This window comes from Leucoraja erinacea, chromosome 2, assembly GCF_028641065.1.
Source record: "Leucoraja erinacea ecotype New England chromosome 2, Leri_hhj_1, whole genome shotgun sequence".
Lineage (NCBI taxonomy): Eukaryota > Metazoa > Chordata > Chondrichthyes > Rajiformes > Rajidae > Leucoraja > Leucoraja erinaceus.
Window position 1 is genome coordinate 72,341,380 of NC_073378.1, and position 20,412 is coordinate 72,361,791.

A 20,412-nucleotide genomic window follows, 5' to 3' on the forward strand; every position below is an offset into this window, starting at 1 on the left:
TAGATGAATTTAGATTAGTGCGTGTTGGAGAAAAGAATGAAAAAAACACGTAGGCAGGTCTAATGAAGTGAGGCAGGAGCAGACTGATTGCAGCAGAAACATCAGCATGGAGCTGTCAGACAGAACAGCATGTTTCGCTGCTAGACTGCAATGATTCTGCAAACTTTCCTTGGGTGTGCCCAGGACTGAACAAAGGCAGACGTTCTTCAGCAGTGAAAACCCCAGGATGGATAGTTGCTGAAAATGCACAAAACTAACTCTTGCCACTGAACCTCTCTCCTCTGGGCTAAATCTCCCCTGCAATATTGATTGTGCAAAGTGAATTAACCTTTCACAGCTGTTGATCGCACACCAAGAGCGTTGTGGCCTTCCACACACCCAATATGATGGGGTAAGAGCGAGGAGGGAAGACTGAATGCCAATGGTAGACTGAAGAGGATGGGAGAGGAGGAAGAGAAGGGGACAAATTAGACTCGTTCCTACTGGCTGCACACTCATCATTCAATGCAAGGCTTAGTGAGCAGCCTGGTCTCTGATTGCTCACTAAGATGGTTCATGTGGAGAGAGTCAATCATTGCACCTTCCGAACCTGAGGCGAGGAGATTTTCATTCAGCATCAGCTCCTGCACTCTGTACGGAGTAAGTTACCTTTGCTTTAATGGTTCGGAATCAGGGCTGTAGACTAGTTAGCTTCACACATTTATTGGAAACATTTTGTATCTTAACGAGCATTTCAATCTATTCCCAACGCATGGCAAACTGTTAAAATGTGCGTTACATTACTTTCCGAAGCACCCCAAGCATTTTCTCACTTATCTATTCGTCTGACATGTCAAGATGTAAAATTTATGGAATTTTGGAATAGAACAAGGATAATAAATGTATTGAAAATAATCGACTTACATTTTTCCAATGCATCCATGGCAGCTCCCATTTCTGCTTGTTGAATGCTATTTGAAAGAGAACACATTGCTTAGAATAGCAAACAAACTACCACACAATTAGGCTGGTCCATATGATAAAGCAATCAGAGTGACCGTCAGTTCAATTTTCTTTGCTTCTCCCAAGAGGAAAGGTTGCGGATGGATGAATGGAGGACATACCATCAACATTACAAAGTAGGCAAAGCAATTGGTGGAAATCTAAAACAAACAAAAAAAATAGAGCAGTTCTGGCTGTATCTGTGGAATCATCTTTATGGGTCAATAGTCCTCCATCAAAGCAGATTTCACCAATGTTTGATTGTGGACAGGAGAATAAAGTTAGTGGACCTGGCACCTATTCAAGTTTTAGTTTAGCTTAGATGTACAACGCGGAAACTGGTCCTTCGGCCCACTGAGTCCGTGCCGACCAGCGATCTCTGCACACTAATGCTATCCCACCCACACAAGGGACAATTTACAATTATAACCAGCCAATTAATCAACAAACCCGTACGTCTTTGGAGTGAGGGAGAAAACCAGAGATCTCGGAGCAAGCTCATGCAGGTCATGGGGAGAATGCACAAACTTCATACAGACAGCACCCATAGTTAGGATTGAAATCCGGGTCTCTGGTGTTGTAAGGCAGCAACTCAACTGTGGCGCCACGATGCCGCCCTCTTCTATACTTCAGTTTCATTTATTCTTACGTATACCGAGGTACAGTGAAAAGCTTTTTGTTGCATGCTAACCAGTCAGCATAAAGACAATACATGATTACAATCAATCCATTTACAGTATATAGATACATGACAAGGGATTAATATTTAGTGCAAGGTAAAGCCAGCAAAGTCCGGTCAAGGATAGTCCGAGGGACATCAAAGAGGTAGATAGTAGTTCAGCACTGCTCTCTGGTGTGGTAGGATGATTCAGTTGCCTGATAACAGATGGGAAGAAACTGTCCCTGAATCTGGTGGTGTGTGTTTTCACACTAGTATGCTTTTATTTCATACACAACCTTTGCACAAATTGAAATGCAGCATGTCTCTTTTCTTTAATCAATAAAGACTCAAAAGGAATAAAGTGCAATTACTTAACTCAAGGTAGCAGTGTAATACAATTGCAAAGTTGGTTTCATCACGCACAATGGCTGTACAACATGAAACGACAATTTGTAAATTGTGCAGAATGAGGGGTGATGTACTTGGTTCTAAGAATGCACAAATAAGACACTACATCACTTCTAGCCCAATCTCAATTCATTAAGGATTGTATAGGAACCTGTGAATTCATTGCAAAAACAAAATACAAGTGAGTAAGAAGGAACTGCAGATGCTGGTTTAAACTGAAGATAGACACAAAAATATGGAGTGACTCAGTGGGACAGGCAGCATCTCTGAAGAGAAGGAATAGGTGATGTTTTGGGTCGAGACCCTTCTTCCAAGTGACCTCCACGACAAAAATTGGCTTTTCTAATCAACAAATACTTTTATCTATCCAGCTCAAATAAGCCTTTTGGATGCAATGGTAAAGCAGGGCCCCATCTGCTCTGTAAAAGACACAAAAAATACCAATGTAGTATTTCAAAGAAGACTAGAGTTAAATTGCCATCTTGCCAATATTTATCCTTCACTCAATATCAATAAATCAGTTTAACTGGACATTATCACATTACTGTTTATGGCAGGTGGCCTGCACCACTTGATTGCTGCATTTCCTCCATTAGAACAGGGATTGAATTTCATTAACTACAAAGTACTTTGACTCATCCTGAATGAACTCACCTACGAAAACAGCCAGCTACCTTTAAAAAATGACCTTTACTGCTTTTACTTGTACTAGATTTAAATCATGGCTCCCAAACGTTAGCTGCAGAGAACGCAGCTAATCTTTCAATTCTGTCTCCTACACCCCTCTCCATTAATTTATCTTGTGAGCAATTTATTTTTATGATCATATAAGACTCTCAAGGCACTGCAGATAATTTCAATGCTGCATGCAAAATTCCTGAAGCTAGAAGTGTAAGGAAACATGAAGCGACAATTCAAATTTGTCAGAAACAATTTCTGGCAATGGATTGTATGTAGCTGGAGGAAATTGCAACATAACTCGGTCATTTTCCCCCACCTACAAAAAGGGTGCAGGAATTATTAGACGACTATACAAGATTGTAAAATGAATCCAAACTTATTTTTAAATAACATTGGACAAGGAACAATGGCATTCTTTGTAATGTGTTGTTTTAATCTTCCCTAGGGCAGCATAGCGGTAGAGCTACTGCCTTACAGTGGCAGAGACCTGGGTTTGATCGTGACTACGGGTGTGCTTGTCTGTACGGTGTTTGTACGTTCTTCCCGTGACCTGCGTGGGTTTTCTCCGAGATCTTCGGTTTCCTCCCACACTCCAAAGACGTACAGGTTTGTAGGTTGGGGGGGGATCGCTGGTCGGTGTGGAATTGGTGGGCCGAAGGGCCTGTTTCTCCGCTGTATCTCTAAACTAAACTAGCTTTCCACAGACATTAGTAGAGCCTTCAAAGTAATGGCAGATCTTTCTGCATTATCCCCACATTCACTAATTCCTTCAGTATTCAAGGATCTATTGATTTACGCCAATTAAATTCCCGCAGCCTCTCCAGGGGCAAAGTATTCTAAACTTCCATAGTCCCTTGAATTAACAAGTTTCATCTCATCTCTCAGTTGTTCTCTTTTTCTGAGATTAAGAGTCCTAAATCTACAATTCAACACCTAAACTCATTTTCACAGCATTTACTCCTCCAAATCTTTAAAAAATGTTTCAATGAGATCACCTCCTGTCTTGCTTTGGGTTGTAGGCCCAAGCCTCCTTTCAGGCAAATTCCTCTATTCTAGGAACTTGTTGAAGTAATGTACCACTTCTGACTGGCAGCACAGATAAAGAGTACTGCTCCCAACACATTTATCATCTATAGATTAAAGATATGTGGAAGTATAAACCAGGCTTTACATTTTCTCTCTTCTCCCAATTGGCAACCTTCACACAATTGTTTAATGCATGTCATCATGCTGTTTGAGCAGTATTCATCCCACCCCACCCCCCCCCCCCCCCCCCCCAAAATCAGTGATGCTTACTAGTTTGATTATCTGAATACTGACCTAGCTCTCTGAATACCAACACTGATAAAACAAAACACTTTACTTAACCAACAATGCTAATACAAAAATCTGTTGATGTTACATTTCATCATATATACATATAAATGCATTAGGGGGCAGATAATGGAAAAAAAGGTTATAAGATCTGAAATGTCATCAGCCTTGAACGTAAACTCTGCATGGATGCTACATGCCGATTAGTTCCAGCACATTTGGTTGGATGAAGTAATCAGTGGCATAGCAACAACACAACAGCCTCGTAGAAAGAAGCACACAGAAATCTCTCAGTACCAATGCCAAGACCTTCCTGTTTCCTAAGTCAACTGTTATCTGACTTTGAGTCTTATAAGTTCAATGGTCCTTTATTGTCACGTGTACCGAGATACAGTGAATTTTGATTTACCATACAGTCATATCAAAAAAGCAACAAGATACAAAACTACATAAAGATTAACATAAACAGCCTCCTCTATTGTGACAAGTAATGGCTTCCACTGATTGTCGCCGGAAGCTTGCATCCTTTTCAGGACGGATGTTGACAGCGAGGCCAACATTTGTAACAAGTTGGACACGAAAAGAAGAACAGCTTCCACAGCGGCATGTGAGAATCCCTAGAGCACACAGTATAAGCAGAGACCCATAGCCATCAGTTCAATGTCCAGGCCACACACACGCTCTTCACTGTGCTGTGACCACAGTTGTACCAGCCGCTGTCACTTTTTCTGCAGTCCCTGTCCGCCCGAACAGTCAGGAAGCCGTCCACAATCGCACCAGATTCCAGTATGTTCTCATGGCGCGATGTCCCCGCAAACACCCAGATCACTGCAGTCACGGCAATCCCTTTGAATCCCCGCCAGCACGTCCATCTTGTTTTTCGGTGACCTTACATTGCCCACTGATATGGAAGGCGAATAACCTTTACCTTCTTCCTCCTTTTCTCCCATGGTCGGGGCGATCGAAGCTCCCGCAGTTGGCAATCGAAGCCCCCGCCCCCCCGGCGATCGAGGCTCCCGCGATCAGGGCAGTTGATACTCCCGTGGGTTGGAGCTCCCGAAGTCGATCCCTAACAAAGGGAACGACAGCTCCACGATGTTAGGCCGCAGTGCGGACGGAGATACGGCAAAAGTCGCATCTCCATCGAGATAAAAAGTTCCCCCTAACTCTCACCCCCCCTCCCATGACAGGCTGTTGTCGATGCTGGCCCTTACGGCACCACACGGTTCATAAGTTATAGCAGCCGAATTAGGCCACTTTATCCATCAAGTCTACAAAATATGACCTTTAAAATCTCACGTGTCTTTCATACACCACTTTCAAGATGCATCATATTTAATTAGTTTGCAAATGACTTTTTGTCAATTCACTGATTTTTCTTGGTTATACTATTGGAGGAGCAGGGAATCACTGGCAGCATCCATGTTAAACTGCACATCAATGGACTAGCAATTGGTCTCTGTTTAATGTTGCAATGACAGCAAATGGTTGCAGTTTTACCATTATTATTAGTGCACCATTCAAGCCTCTTTGATCTGATTGAAAAGGTTAGCCCCGTTTCCCTCTCCAGACGCAATCACTAAAGTACCTAATACTTGCTTTTTGAAAAAAAAAAATTGATGTTTAACTTGCTTATGCAGTTGAGAGATGATTCTTTGCACCATCTTTACTGTTTGTCATCTATATTAATGATTTGGATGAAAACATATATGGCAAGATTAGCAAGTTTATTGATACAAAAGTGTGTGGTTTTGCAAATAGTGAAGATGGTTGTGAAAAATTGCAGCAAGGTCTTGATCGATTGGCAAGGTGGGTTGATGGAATTTAACACAGAAAAATACGAGAGATTTTTTGGGAAGTTGACATGGACATGACCTGCACAGTGAATGGTAGGGCTCTGGGGAGTGCTGTAGAGTAGAGGGATCTAGGAGAGCAGGTGCAGGGTTCTTTGAAGGTGGAGTCACAGGTAGATAGGGTGGTCAAAAAGGCATCTGGCACATTGGCTTCATCAGTCAGAGTATTGAGTATAGAAGTAGGGACGTCGTGTTGCAGTTGTACAAGACGTTGGTGAGACCGCATTTAGAGTATAGTGTTCAATTCTGGGCACCATGTTATAGGAAAGATGTTGTCAAGCTGGAAAGGGTACAGAGAAGATTTATAAGGATGTTGTCAGGATTAGAGGGTCTGAGCAATAGGGAGAGGTTATGTAGGCTGGGATTCTATTACTGGAGCATCGGAGGATGAGGGCTGATCTTACGGAGGTACATGAAATCATGAGAGGAATAGATCAGGTAGATGCACAGAGTCTCTTTCCCAGAGTAGGTTAATGAAGGTTCAGAGGGCATAAGTTTAACACAAAGGGGAAACGATTTAATAGGGTATAATCCGAGGGGTAACTTTTTCCACAAAGGGTGGTGGGTGTATGGAATCAAGCTGCCAGATGAAGAAGTTGAGGCAGGGACTATCCCAACATTTAAGAAACAGGCAGACAGGTACATGGACAGGCCAGGTTTAGAGGGATATGGACCAAATGCATGGAGGTGGGAGTAGTGTAGCTGGGACATGTTGGCTGTTGTGGGCAAAATCTAGAACTAATAATTTTTTTTTGAAAACCAGTTTAACATAGCGAGTCTTCTTGAATCAATAATTATTGTCAAAGAAAATTAAATCACACAGGAATTGCATTCACCCACAAAGGTCAATTATTTTGTTATTGCTGCGCAGTACCACTCCAGGCTCTCTGCCACAACAGTGAATACAATCATTAGCTCACAAATGAATTGTAATAAAGAATAATCAAACATTCCAATTTTTCCATTAAGAATGTTCAAGGCGGCCTTCATTTTCTTTTAATGGCATCTTCTGTGCAAAACCAATATTGATATTTATGAGGACTTCAAGGCAATTTCAGATTATTCTAATCACATTTTATTTCTTATTTTATTATAGCTACAGGTTCAGAAAAATGTACAGCCTTTTGATCAGGGCTCACTCCTCTTACTGAGTCTCAGGTAAACTAATGTAACAAAGCGATGAAGGCCATTAAAAAGGTGCAAATTAAGCTTACTGGATTCCTGTTGAGCTGTGTGAATCTCTTGGGAACTTTGAAACTTGACAGTTACACTAATTAAACAAATTCACCTGAGGAAAGTTGTGGCTTTATCCGACTACTTGCAGGTGGTGGTCTGGAAAATCTTGCTACACTTAGTCCGACTAATACCAAAAATGACAATTCACACTAAATGGAATAAAAATGCTTCCTGAATCAATGTGACATATCCGCTATAACTTAGCCAATGCTCTTTGTGGATTGTACTGTTGATATTTTCAGTTACTCCACTGAAATCAAGTGTTCATCCACAATGAAGGATTCAGTCGCACACACAATTTAATAACGGATAAAAGTACACCACACAATTTATCACCAGAGGATTGTGAATTTGTGGAATTCTCTGCCACAGGAGGCAGTGGAGGCCAATTCACTGGGTAAATTTAAAAGAGAGTTAGATAGAGCTCTTGGGGCTAGCGGAATCAAGGGGAATGGGGGAGAAGGCAGGCACGGGTTACTGATTGTGGGTGATTAGCCAAGATCACAATGAATGGCGGTGCTGGCTTGAAGGGCCGAATGGCCTCCTCCTGCATCTATTTTCTATGTTTATCAATAATATTACTACTGAGGTTATTTTAAAACTGAAAAAGTGTGTAGCAGGTATATCTCTAACTTTTATTTATCCAAACTGTTATGAACAAATCTCCTTCACCGTTTTTAGTTTTCAAGTTTGTTCTTTCTTCCTCTGGACATTAATCAATACGCTGGATTTGGATTCAGAAATGTATCACTGATTCTTCTGTCTCACTGGGTCAAAGTAATTGTAACAGCAGTACAGGATGCATCTTTCACAAATTCTGCACTAGTTCAAGGTGGCAGCTCCAGGGCAATTAGAGATGTGCATTTGGAAATACTAACTACATCAGCCTCTATTCCACAAGGGTATGAAAAGCAACTCTATCCTGGTTATTTCACAGTACTTATACACATTTGTCATTTTACATACACAAAACAGGTCGTGTAACTTTAAAGATAATAATGGACATCGTAGTGCAGGTCATCTTATCCTCATACAAACACAATACCATGGACAGTCCTGGCAAGGTTAAATGCTTGGAGATGCTGGTTCAGGAATAAACACGTTGAGGTTCGTCTCCCTTCAATAAGAGGATTCCCAATTTCACCATTTTTGTTGTCCTAATCATCATTGCCTGATTTTAGCAAACATACTTTGACAAATATTCTGTAAAATCCAAATGACAAAATTGATAATTTTCCGGTGGGCTGCTGGCAGGGAGACGTATAAGGGTGGTGTTTTGGAATAGTTCACCGTGATGGGAAGTTGTGACTGTGATGGCAATACTCGGCTGAAGCAAGCAAAACTGACCATGTACCAATCAACGGAGCCATCTCAAGTTGTATTCAGGGGCGAGACCTCGGGAGTGGAGTCTGCATGTTCTGGGACTGTGTCGATTTCCTCTCACATCCCAAAGAGATGGTAACTACTCCTAATTACCTCCAAGTATGCATTAAAAGAAGCCAGGTTGTTGGGCTCAGGAGGGAAAATAAACAGGAGAGAAATAAGGAGAGGGGGAAAATGGGATTGTTCTGTTGGGAGTGGCATGGCTGATGGATTGAATGATCTCCCTCTGTCTCCATAGATGCTGCCTCACCCGCTGAGTTTCTCCAGCATTTTGGTCTCCCTCTGTGATCTGGTGAGGTCACATGTACTGCAATGGCCTTTGGTATCGCATCCTGTTAGTCAACGTTTATTGGATTAGCATCCCTGCTGAATCATACGTATAATGTCTCAATAATTATAACAATAATCATACCTTGGACCTGTACCACATCCGATCCTCTCTCCCTTGAAATACACAGCTACAGTATATGTTCTGGCATGGGATGGTCCTACTGTCTGAAGAATCCTGATAAAACAAAATTTAAATTTAATAATTTTTATCAAAAACCACATCTTTGCATAAAAAACAAGCAATCGTTAAAAACAAGACCTTCGCTTGGACATCTTGAGGAAAACTAAGTTCATTATTCTCTACACATTTGGGAAAAGGCACTTAATAATCTGAGGAAACACAGCATCATAATGTTATACAGTATGTAAACAGTATAATGTAATACAGATCGGTCTGTGCTGACCAAGTGCCCACTTGAGCTGGTCACATTTCTGAGCATTTAGCCATATCCCTCTAAACCTTTCCTAACCAATTATCTTTACTACTTCACCTGGCAACTCATTCCATACGTCCATCCCCATGTGCGTGTAAAACTACCTTGTAAGATCCCAATTAAATATTTTCCCTTTCACCATAAACCTATGCCCTCTAGTTTTAGACTCACCTACCGTAGGAGAGTCTAAAACTAGAGCCTATCGGCCTTATCTGCCTCTGCCCCTATCCTATCTGCAACCTCATCATTTTATAAACTTCAATAAGGACACTCCTCAACCTCTTTTTCCCCAGGAAAACAGTCCCAACATATCCAGTCTCTCTCTCCCCCATCTCTGCTTCTAACTCAAGCCCTCCGTTTCCAGCAACATTCTGGTTAATCTTTTCTGCACTCTCTCTCTCTTGCTCTTGCTTAACCACATCTTTCCCACTGCCTAGCAACAGAACTACACACAATCACCGACGTAGTGCTGAAACATGACGTCCTAACTTCTGTGCTCAGAGCTCTGTCCAATGAAAGCAAATGCTTCTTCATCGTCCTGTCTGTGTCAGCATTTTCAGGAAATAATATATATTTTACCTTTAGGTCTCTCTATACGACAACATTTCCCGGGACCCTTATATTTACTGTGTATTTATCTTCCATGGCTTAACATCCCAAATGTCAACACTTCACACATGTCCGAGTTGAATTCCATCTGCCATCCATTTGCCACTTTCCTATTTCCTCTAGATCTTTTTGTAACCTTAGACAACCTTCTTCACGTCCACGACACCGCCTATTTTGGTGTCATACACAGACTTACTAATCATGCCACCTTTAGATTTTAGACTTCAGAGATACAGCGTGGAAACAGGCCCTTCGGCCCACTGAGTCCACGGCGACCAGCAATCACCCCAAACACTAGCACTATCTTACACACTAGGAACAATTTACACCCTTACCAACGCCAATTAACCTACAAACCTGTATGTCTTTGAAGTGCGGAAGGAAACTGGTGCACTCGGAGAAAACGTGGTCACAGAGAGAATGTACAAGCACCATACAGACAGGACCCGTAGTCAGGATCAAATTCGGGTCCCTGGCGCTGTAATGCAGCATCTCTACCGCGGGGCTACTGTGCTGCCTCTATTGTTAATATATTTGGTTAACGGGAGATCGAACAAAACCACCTGTGGCACACTGATGGTCACAGGCCTCCAATCTAAAAAACAGACCTTTATTAACACCCTCTGACTCCTGGCATCAGGCTCATTCTATATCCAACTGGCTAGCTCACCCTGGATCCAATGTGATCCAAGGTCCAGACCAGCCTCCAAGCAGGATCTTGTCAAAGGCCTTGCTAAAGTTCATATAGATTATGTCTATCATCCTACCCTCTTCAATCCTCTTGGTCACCTCTACAAAAATGCAACCAAATTTATGAGACACAAATTCCCACGCACAAAACTATGCTCTCTGTACCCAATCAGTCCTATCCGTACAAATGCAAATCCCGTTTCTCGGAATCCTCTGTAGTCATTTTACCACCAATGATGATAGCATTGTAGCTCCTTGCAGCCCTTATTAAATAAAGGCTCAGCATTAGCAACTCTACGGTGACACATGCACTTTATCTGTATCTAAGGAGGATACAATAGAAAGGTTCATATCGGGATGAATCACAGCTTTGTTTGGCATATGCTCTGCCTAATACTGCAAGAAATTGCAGATAATTGTTGTCGCAGCCCTGTCTATCACATAAAAGAGTGTTCCCCATTCCCTAAACCCCTAGCAACTCCATTTCATGCTGTGTTAGGAAAGCAACCAACACAATCAAGAACCACTCACACCCCAGTCATTCTCACATTGACTCTCTCCCTTGGGGCAGAAGATACAAAAGCTTGAAAGTATGTACCACCAGATTCCAGAACACCTTCTATCCCATTATCAGACCTGTCACCAGCTAAGGATTTAGTCCCAAGCTTCCTCATGATGTTTGTTAACTGCACATTTCCTGTAGCTGTCATATTTTATTCTGCACTCTGTTTCCATTCTGTTGTACTCATATATGGTTTGATTGTACTCATTCATGGTGTGATTTGGCTGGAGAGTGTGTCAATGTATCTCAGTACACATGACAATAATAATTATAAACACATCTCTGCCAGGACCCCAGCAATTTCTTCCCTAGCTTCCCACAACATCCCAAAATACAGTTTGTCCTCCTTTATACGTTCATGATTGCCAACTCCTTTCCTTTGGTAACGTTATTATGTTCCAGAATTCCCATACACAAACTCAGTGGTCACTTACAATTTAACCTGAGCAACCACAAATCTAAACTCACCAAACATGCAGGTGAAGTTAAAAGTTTGAAGGTAGTGCAAATACAAAAAACGACTTGTATGTAATCAATTATATAATTAAAGCAGAGAAAGGCAGGGAAAGTGCACAAGGCAAATCTCTGACATCAGACACAACAAAAAGGTTGATTCATACATGGTGATAGGGCGCTGTGGAGGTATTGTAGGGAAAAAGGACTAGGGTAGATAGGTAGCGAAAGAAAGGGACAAAGGGGATGCAGGTTATCTGAAGATAGAAACAAAATGCTGGAGTAACTCAGCGGGATCTTCCTGCATCTAGCCTGTCCAACCCCTCAAGAATTTTGTAAGTTTCTATAAGATTCCCCCTCAGCAGCATCTCTGGATAAAATGAATAGGTGAAGTTTCAGTTCAGGGCTCTTCTTTACATGCAATCCAAAACATCACCTATCCCTTTTCTCCAGAGATGCTGCCTGAATCGCTGAGTTACTCCAGCATTTTGTGTCTATCTTCGGTATACGATAGAACTTTATTTATCCCAGGAAGAAAATTGGTCTGCCAGCAGTCATAAAACACAACAAGATACATGAAATTAAAGTGACGAGTTAAAAGTCCAGGGTTGGGCATGTGCAAAGATTGGGGAGGCAAGGGAGGGAAGGGAAGTCAGTCTACCCAGCATCCCCAGTATCTGCAGTTCCTTCGTACACATTTTGTCTGAAATTGGAGAATTCAATGACTATGCCACTGGTTGTAGACTATCCTGGTGGAATATGCAGCACTGTTCCATTAGTTTGCGTTTGGCCTCACGCTAGCAGTGGAGGGGGTCGAGGCAGACTGGTTGGTGCGGGAATGAGAAGGGGGGCACGTTATTGTAGGCAATGTGTGATGATCATTGAAGTAAGCTGGTGCAGCAGGTAGTGAAGAAAGCGAATGGTATGTTAGCATTCATGGCAAAAGGATTTGAGTATAGGAGCAGGGAGGTTCTACTGCAGTTGTACAAGGTATTGGTGGGACCACACCTGGAGTATTGCATACAGTTTTGGTCTCCTAATCTGAGGAAAGACATTCTTGCCATAGAGGGAGTACAGAGAAGGTTCACCAGACTGATTCCTGGGATGTCAGGACTTTCATATGAAGAAAGACTGGATAGACTCGGCTTGTACTCGTTGGAATTTAGAAGATTGAGGGGGGAATCTTATAGAAACTTACAAAATTCTTAAGGGATTGGACAGGCTAGATGCAGGAAGATTGTTCCCGATGTTGGGGAAGTCCAGAACAAGGGGTCACAGTTTAAGGATAAGGAGGAAATCTTTTAGGACCGAGATGAGGAAAACATTCTTCACACAAAGAGTGGTGAATCTCTGGAATTCTCTGCCACAGAAGGTAGTTGAGGCCAGTTCATTGGCTATATTTAAGAGGGAGTTAGATGTGGACCTTGTGGCTAAAGGTATCAGGGGGTATGGAAAGAAGGCAGGTACAGGATACTGAGTTGGATGATCAGCCATGATCATATTGAATGGCGGTGCAGGCTCGAAGGGCCGAATGGCCTACTCCTGCACCTATTTTCGATGCTTCTAAACCACGGAGTTATTTCAACAGCCATTAGAGAAAAATAGCAGTCAGAACTAGAAATAAGAGTGCAGCGCATGTATTGATATAGGGGCAGCAGGGTTGATTTATGCATTAAGAGTGACTCACAAGAAATATGATCACTGATAAAATATTAAAAGGCTATTTCACCCTCCCTCAATGGACTAAATGCCCCATTTTGTATGCAATTTACAGCTGAACAGGAACACAGAAAGATGGATTTGAAATTTGAAAAGCCTTAAAACTAGTTTTATTATCAGGAAATGTCACAAATCAGGAATTGTGATGGGGAGTCTGGTATTTTGTCTGTAAAGGGAGACTCTGCAAGTATGATGTCAGGCTGTTGCTTGACAAGTCTGTGGGGCAGCTCCTAATTAGAGATTGGTCTCCAAACATGTGTGACAAGGAGTCGGCAAGGTCGACTGTCGGATGGAGTTTTGAAACGGCCAAATTTGGCTTCTAACTCAATGTGAAGTGTTCCATTCAGTATCATTCCTATTAGTCCATCATTAGACGCAAGGTGTAGGAAGGAACCGCAGATGCTGGTTTACACCAAATATAGACACAAAATGAGACACAGCAGGACAGGCAGCATCTCTGGAGAGAAGGAATGGGTGACGTTTCATGTCTAGACCCTTCTTCACTGGAGTGGGAGTCTTGAGATATGGAAGGGCAAAGTTTAAAGAACGACATAACAAAGCAGACAGTGATAAGGAAATGTAGAATGGTTCATTATTAGCTGAGGGGAAGGTGACAAGGAGGCATACAATCAGTAAAATTAATCAGGACAGTGAAACAAGAAGCATGATCCAGAATTAGAATATGTTAAATTGAGTGGCTTGTTGCATCACTTCAGAGCAATTAAGAGTCAATTATTATCCTCCCTTAAGCACAGTAACATTTTGCAAGGCATTTCACAGGAATGCTATCAAATAAAATTTGAAATGGTGGCACACAAGGAGATATTAGGACTACTGCTCAGACATGGGTTTTAAGAAGTGGTTTAATAGAGGAGAGAACAAACTCAAGGCAATGCATATTTCAGTCTTGTCAGTTGAACAACAGGTACAGCATAGATAGGGTGAATGCACAGAAGCTTTTTCCCAGGGCAGAAGAATCATAAATTAGAGGGCATTGGTTTAAGGTGAGAGGAGAAAGGTATAACAGGAAATTGAGGGGCAACTATTTCATAGCAGGTAGATGGTATATGGAACAAGCTGCCTACGGAAGTAGTTGAGGCAAATATAATAACAACTGTTAGACTATTTTTTTATGGATAAGAAAGGTTGCGAGATTTTATTTCCATGTAACTGAGTCCAGCTTAATGATATGATTTATAGTTTAGTTGAAGCTAAGCTTTGGAGAACAAATCTTATGAAGATTGAACTTGTTACAGTAAATTGAGAGCGGTTAAGGTGGAAACATGCCGATCTTTGTGAGGCTCAAGTGAATGAAAAGTGCAATGCTGGGAACTGATGATTCAGAGTTTGTGCAGATCTGGGCAGCAATTAACAATTCCAGATCTAAATCTGCAAGAGGCTAATACTTAGCTCTTTGCTGCAAATCCCATGCAAAGCCAGGCAAGGAGTAAGACATTTACTCTTGGTTTGATGGTACAATTGTTGAATACTGTATAAATTTACCATTAATGACTACCATCAGTGAGGCCTTAATAATGAAAAAAAAAACATACTGCCCACTCATTTTTCAATGTTAATTTGCTTTTAGAGGATAAGAACCTCAAAATTGCATTAAAACCCAGGCAAATTGTTAGATGGTGCATTTACTGGCATCACCACCATTTCAATCATATCTTTATCTGCTAAAGTTGATGAGGGAAAATAAATGGCCTGCAGAGGCTACCCATCTCAATATTACATTCCAAAACATTACAGCATAATCGCACCACAAAGTTATCTGATTACAAATAATTGAATAACAATTTAGGTCTTTTCGAACATTACATAATCCTTTTTAAATCTAGAGAAGTAGATTAGACCAGAGTTGATTATAAGAATGCTAGTGATGCACATACAGAATAAAAATTGTAACCTTGGCTTTCAGTTATTGAGTTTCACTTAATAAAAACATTTTCATTCGCAACTAATGTTGAAACTCACTTGTACAGAGGAATATCAGGCTCTTTCCCCTCTGTTCTGAGGGTCAGGCAACACTGCTGTAGTTGAGACTTGGGGTCATTCCAATCCTGGTTCAGTATAAACTCCTGCAGCAACATCAAGAAAAGGCTATTAAAAATTAAAGGCTGTGCATGTCAACCGCAGGTAACCGTAGACCTTGTGCACTATCACTTCCGTCAAACATAACTTATGTATTCTTAACATACAAGCTTTTACCCTCCAAAGCAATTGTGAAAGAACACAGACAGCACAGTAAATCCCAAATAGTCTAGACTAATTCTGTATAGTTTTACATGGAATTGTCTGGGAACCTTGCCACAAAGAAAACTACAGGGAAACAAAGAGCAATAATACATTGAAAAAAATGTTGGGTTATAAGTATTATTATTATGTTCTGTTGACAGCAGTATTAACATCCACAGAAAATATAGGCGGTTAATATTAAAATGCGATGCACAATACTAAGTTGATGAACACCAAGTTCACAAAAAGTTCATTTGATTGTGATTCCACATAAAGTTATACCTGCCTGGAACTGATCTGCCATATTATATTTGATGCAATGATTTCTTCTATTGTAAGAGGATGTGGGATTAATGAATTTACATTTAATTTTACTGACCTTCAATCTTGGGAAAAAGCAGACATTCATGAAAGTGCGGACATAGTCCAAGTCCTGGTCGATGTAAAGTGCAGCTATGAAAGCTAAATAAAACAGCAAAATAACAGAGCAATGTAACATTATTAACATTTTGTATGTTGCACATGCTGAATCCCTCAGAATCACAGAAACATTCAGTCTCGAAGGAGTCCATTCTGCTCATCCTGTCCTTGCTGTATGAAAACCACACGAGAAGATTGAAGCCACTTCCATCCTCTTGGTCTGCAGTTTTACGAGTTTGAGCATAATAAATGCTTATGTGGGGGCTTTCATAATGAGATGTGGATTTCTACCTTCACCACCCTTTCATTTTGAGAGTTCCAGATCCCATTCTTCTCCAAGTAAAGATATTTTCCTCAACTTCTTTCTAATCCTACTTAAATATGTATCCCCAAGTTCTTACTGCCTTGTGCTAAAATTCCACGGACCTATCACTTCTTAAGTTAATGTCCTATCCTCAAATCTGTGTGTACAAAAATTTAAAAATCAGATCTATTTACAAACAAATTAAACCACGCAGAACAGTTTCAGGCACACCTTTAAAACTGTAGGGCAGCCCTTAGTAAAACCCTGTTCAAATAGAATATGTTACCTTATGCCCATATTGAACATGTATGAGTTAACAACAACCATTGGGCACCAACATACCAATTCAGATTGGTTTATTGTCATCTACATCAGGATGCAATGAAAGTCCTTGCTTACATGAAGTTTACAGAGCAAACAGTATATATGGTAATGATAGATACAATAAATACAACAATAAATGCAAAATAAGAAAATGGTGCATAGATAGTAGTGCAACCTTAAATATTGCGACAAAAAAATACTGAAGTGCAATATTGAAACAACTAAAAAAGGTAGTTAAGAACAAGAGCACTTTGCAGCACCTCTGGGAAGTGGGTGTGGATGGGGTGATTGGTTCAGGAGTCTGATCGCAATGGGGGAAGAAGTCCGATTAGTCAGGTTTTCAAGTTCCTGTATCTTCTTCCAGAAGACAGGAGAGAGAAAAGGGAATGGCCTTGGAACAAAAAAAAGGTGACTAGCATCCTTGTTGATATTTCCAGCTTTTCTGATGCAACACACCGTGAAGATGGACTGGATGGAAGGAAGTGACAATCCTAATATGGACAAGGGCTCTGTTCACCACTGGCTGCAAGGTCAGGCAGTGAAGTCAAGTCAAGTCATTGCTATATGCACAAGTACAATAAGGTACAGGTAAAACGACAATCTTGTTTGCAGCAGCATCACAGGTAGGTAGAGAACTCAGAACAAAAATAATACATCATTATGCAAGATAGTGAAAAGGAAAAGGCTGCAAAAGCAAGATATATTAGTGCAAAAACACTATCAGAAAACAAGTCTGTGGCAGTGCAAAAAGTAGTCCATTATGTTCTGTTACTGCAGGATGGTATAAAATTCTGCAGGATGGTATAAAAACCTGATCATTGTGGAAGGTAGCTATTCATGAATCTGATGGTAAGGAACTTCAGGTTACTGTACCTCTTGCCGTGAGTAGTAGCAGTGAGAAAAAGGCAAGGCTTGGATGTTGTAGATCCTTCTTCAGGCAGCCCCTCATGTAGATGCTCTGGATGGATGTCAGTGCCTGTGAAGGACGGGGCTGAGACCACCACTGCAGAGTCACGCTGCAGTGTGTTTTTAATTGCCACACAGCCTGTGTGTTTTTTATTGCCAAACAAGATCATGATGCAAACAGTCAGGATGCTTTTTATAGTGCATTTTACTGTCAAGGTTTGTTGGAGTATTCGGTGAGATGCTAAATCTTTTTAAACTTCTACGAATGTAAATGCATGGCATGTCTTCATGATTACAATCTATGTACTGGGTCCAGGACAGATCATTTCAGATGTTAGCCACAAAAAGCTGGAGTAGCTCAGTGGGACAGGCAGCATCTTTGGATAGAAAGAATAGGTGACGTTTTGAGTCGAGACCCTTCTTCATTTGAGATGTTAAAACTCTGGAATTGGGAGCTACTATCTTACTCCATTGGGGGCTCACCAATGAAAACTGGTACATGGTCTTCCAACGTCCCTTTTCTGAAGTAATTGGTTTTGTTGACATTGAGCGAGAGGTTGTTGTTGCGGCACCACTCAATCAATTAGATGTTTTCTCTCCTGCAAACTGACCCATGGCCAGCAAGAGTGGTGCCATGACAAATTTGTAGATGGCATAGAAGCCGTACTTGGCCACACAGCTATGGGTGTAAAGAGCTTAGAGCGGGAAACACAGAAACATAGAAATTAGGGGCAGGAGTAGGCCATTCGGCCCTTCGAGCCTGCACCGCCATTCAATATGATCATGGCTGATCATCCAACTCAGTATCCCGTACCTGCCTTCTCTCCATACCCTCTGATCCCCTTGGCCACAAGGGCCACATCTAACTCCCTCTTAAATATAGCCAATGAACTGGCCTCCACTACCCTCTGTGGCAGAGAGTTCCAGAGATTCACCACTCTCTGTGTGAAAAAAGTTCTCCTCGTCTCGGTTTTAAAGGATTTCCCCGTTATCTTTAAGCTGTGACCCCTTGTCCTGGACTTCCCCAACATCGGGAACAATCTTCCTGCATCTAGCCTGTCCAACCCCTTAAGAATTTTGTAAGTTTCTATAAGATCCCCTCTCAATCTCCTAAATTCTAGAGAGTATAAACCAAGTCTATCCAGTCTTTCTTCATAAGACAGTCCTGACATCCCAGGAATCAGTCTGGTGAACCTTCTCTGCACTCCCTCTATGGCAATAATGTCCTTCCTCAGATTTGGAGACCAAAACTGCACGCAATACTCCAGGTGTGGTCTCACCAAGACCCTATACAACTGCAGTAGAACCTCCCTGCTCCTATACTCAAATCCTCTTGCTATGAAAGCCAACATGCCATTCGCTTTCTTTACTGCCTGCTGCACCTGCATGCCTACCTTCAATGACTGGTGTACCATGACACCCAGGTCTCGCTGCATCTCCCCCTTTCCCAATCGGCCACCGTTTAGATAATAATCTGCTTTCCCGTTTTTGCCACCAAAATGGATAACCTCACATTTATCCACATTAAACTGCATCTGCCAAACATTTGCCCCCTCACCCAGCCTATCCAAGTCACCTTGCAGTCTCCTAGCATCCTCCTCACACCTAACACTGCCCCCCAGCTTAGTGTCATCCGCAAACTTGGAGATATTGCCTTCAATTCCCTCATCCAGATCATTAATATATATTGTAAATAGCTGGGGTCCCAGTACTGAGCCTTGCGGTACCCCACTAGTCACTGCCTGCCATTGTGAAGTTAAGCATGCAGTCCTGAGGCACACCTGTGGTGATGGTCAGTGAAGAGAGGATCCGCACTGATCCCGGTTTGCCCACGAGGACGTCAAGGATGCTGTTTCAAAGGGAGGTACAGAAGACCAGGTCCTGGAGTTTGGTGGTAAGACTGGAGTGGGTGATTGCATTGAATGCCAAGCTGTAGACAATGAACAGCAGCCTGACATATGTATTCAGTAAATTTTGGTTTCCAGTCACACCGGGAAGGTTGAGGAAAAAGTAATGTTGTCAAAGCCTTGAGCTGGTTTACTTTGATTGATTATCAGGCAAATTAGACACAGGTTGGTAAAATAATAGTGATCACAATGGCATGGCTCGTAGAGCTGCTGCCTCACGGCACCAGAGACTCGGTTCGAACCCGACCTAGAGTATTTTCTGTGTGGAGTTTGCACGTTCTCCCTGTGACCACATGGATTTCCTCTGTGTGCTCGGTTTTCCTCCCATATCCCAAAGAGGTGCAGGCTTGTAGGTTAATTGGTCTCTGTAAATTTCCCCTAGTGTGTGGGAAGTGGAGGCAAATGTGGAATAACATAGAACTAATGCAAAAGGATGATCATAGAAACATAGAAATTAGGTGCAGGAGTAGGCCATTCAGCCCTTCGAGCCTGCACCGCCATTCAATATGATCATGGCTGATCATCCAACTCAGTATCCAGTACCTGCCTTCTCTCCTTACCCCCTGATCCCTTTAGCCACAAGGGCCACATCTAACTCCCCCTTAAATATAGCCAATGAACTGGCCTCAACTACATTGATCAGTGTGGACTGATCAGAAGGATCTGTGTCCATGCTGTATTTCTAAACTCAACTGAACCCCTTGAGACATGTTAGGCTGTCCTGAAAGCCACAATTAGCTGCAGTTTATTTTCTTTCAAGGTTTTAATGACAGTGGGATGCAGTACAACGTATGGTTCCAAAATGTTGACACTTGTTCCAACATGCCAGGGGTTATGTGCAGAAGGGAGGAGAATGGGGTAGAGGGGGAAAAGAGAAATCAGCCATAATTGAATGGCGGAGTAGACTTGATGGGCCGAATGGCCTATTTCTACTGCAATTTATGAACCTATAAAAGGTACATTTTTAACCAATCATGCTCCTTCAGGGACATCTCC

General features: G+C 41.8%; 1 protein-coding gene across 3 annotated transcripts in view; it reads right to left on the reverse strand.

The window, feature by feature from the left end:
* The window catches only part of drosha (drosha ribonuclease III), a 143,895-nt gene that overhangs the window by 14,688 nt on the left and 108,795 nt on the right, over window positions 1–20,412 (reverse strand). For all 3 annotated transcript variants that reach the window (XM_055658349.1, XM_055658341.1, XM_055658358.1), the window contains 4 exons: window positions 15,935–16,017; window positions 15,295–15,398; window positions 8,930–9,022; window positions 904–950 (listed from right to left, as the gene is read on the reverse strand). In XM_055658349.1, the coding sequence (XP_055514324.1) occupies window positions 904–950; window positions 8,930–9,022; window positions 15,295–15,398; window positions 15,935–16,017 (327 nt within the window). The remainder of the gene's footprint in view (window positions 1–903; window positions 951–8,929; window positions 9,023–15,294; window positions 15,399–15,934; window positions 16,018–20,412) is intronic.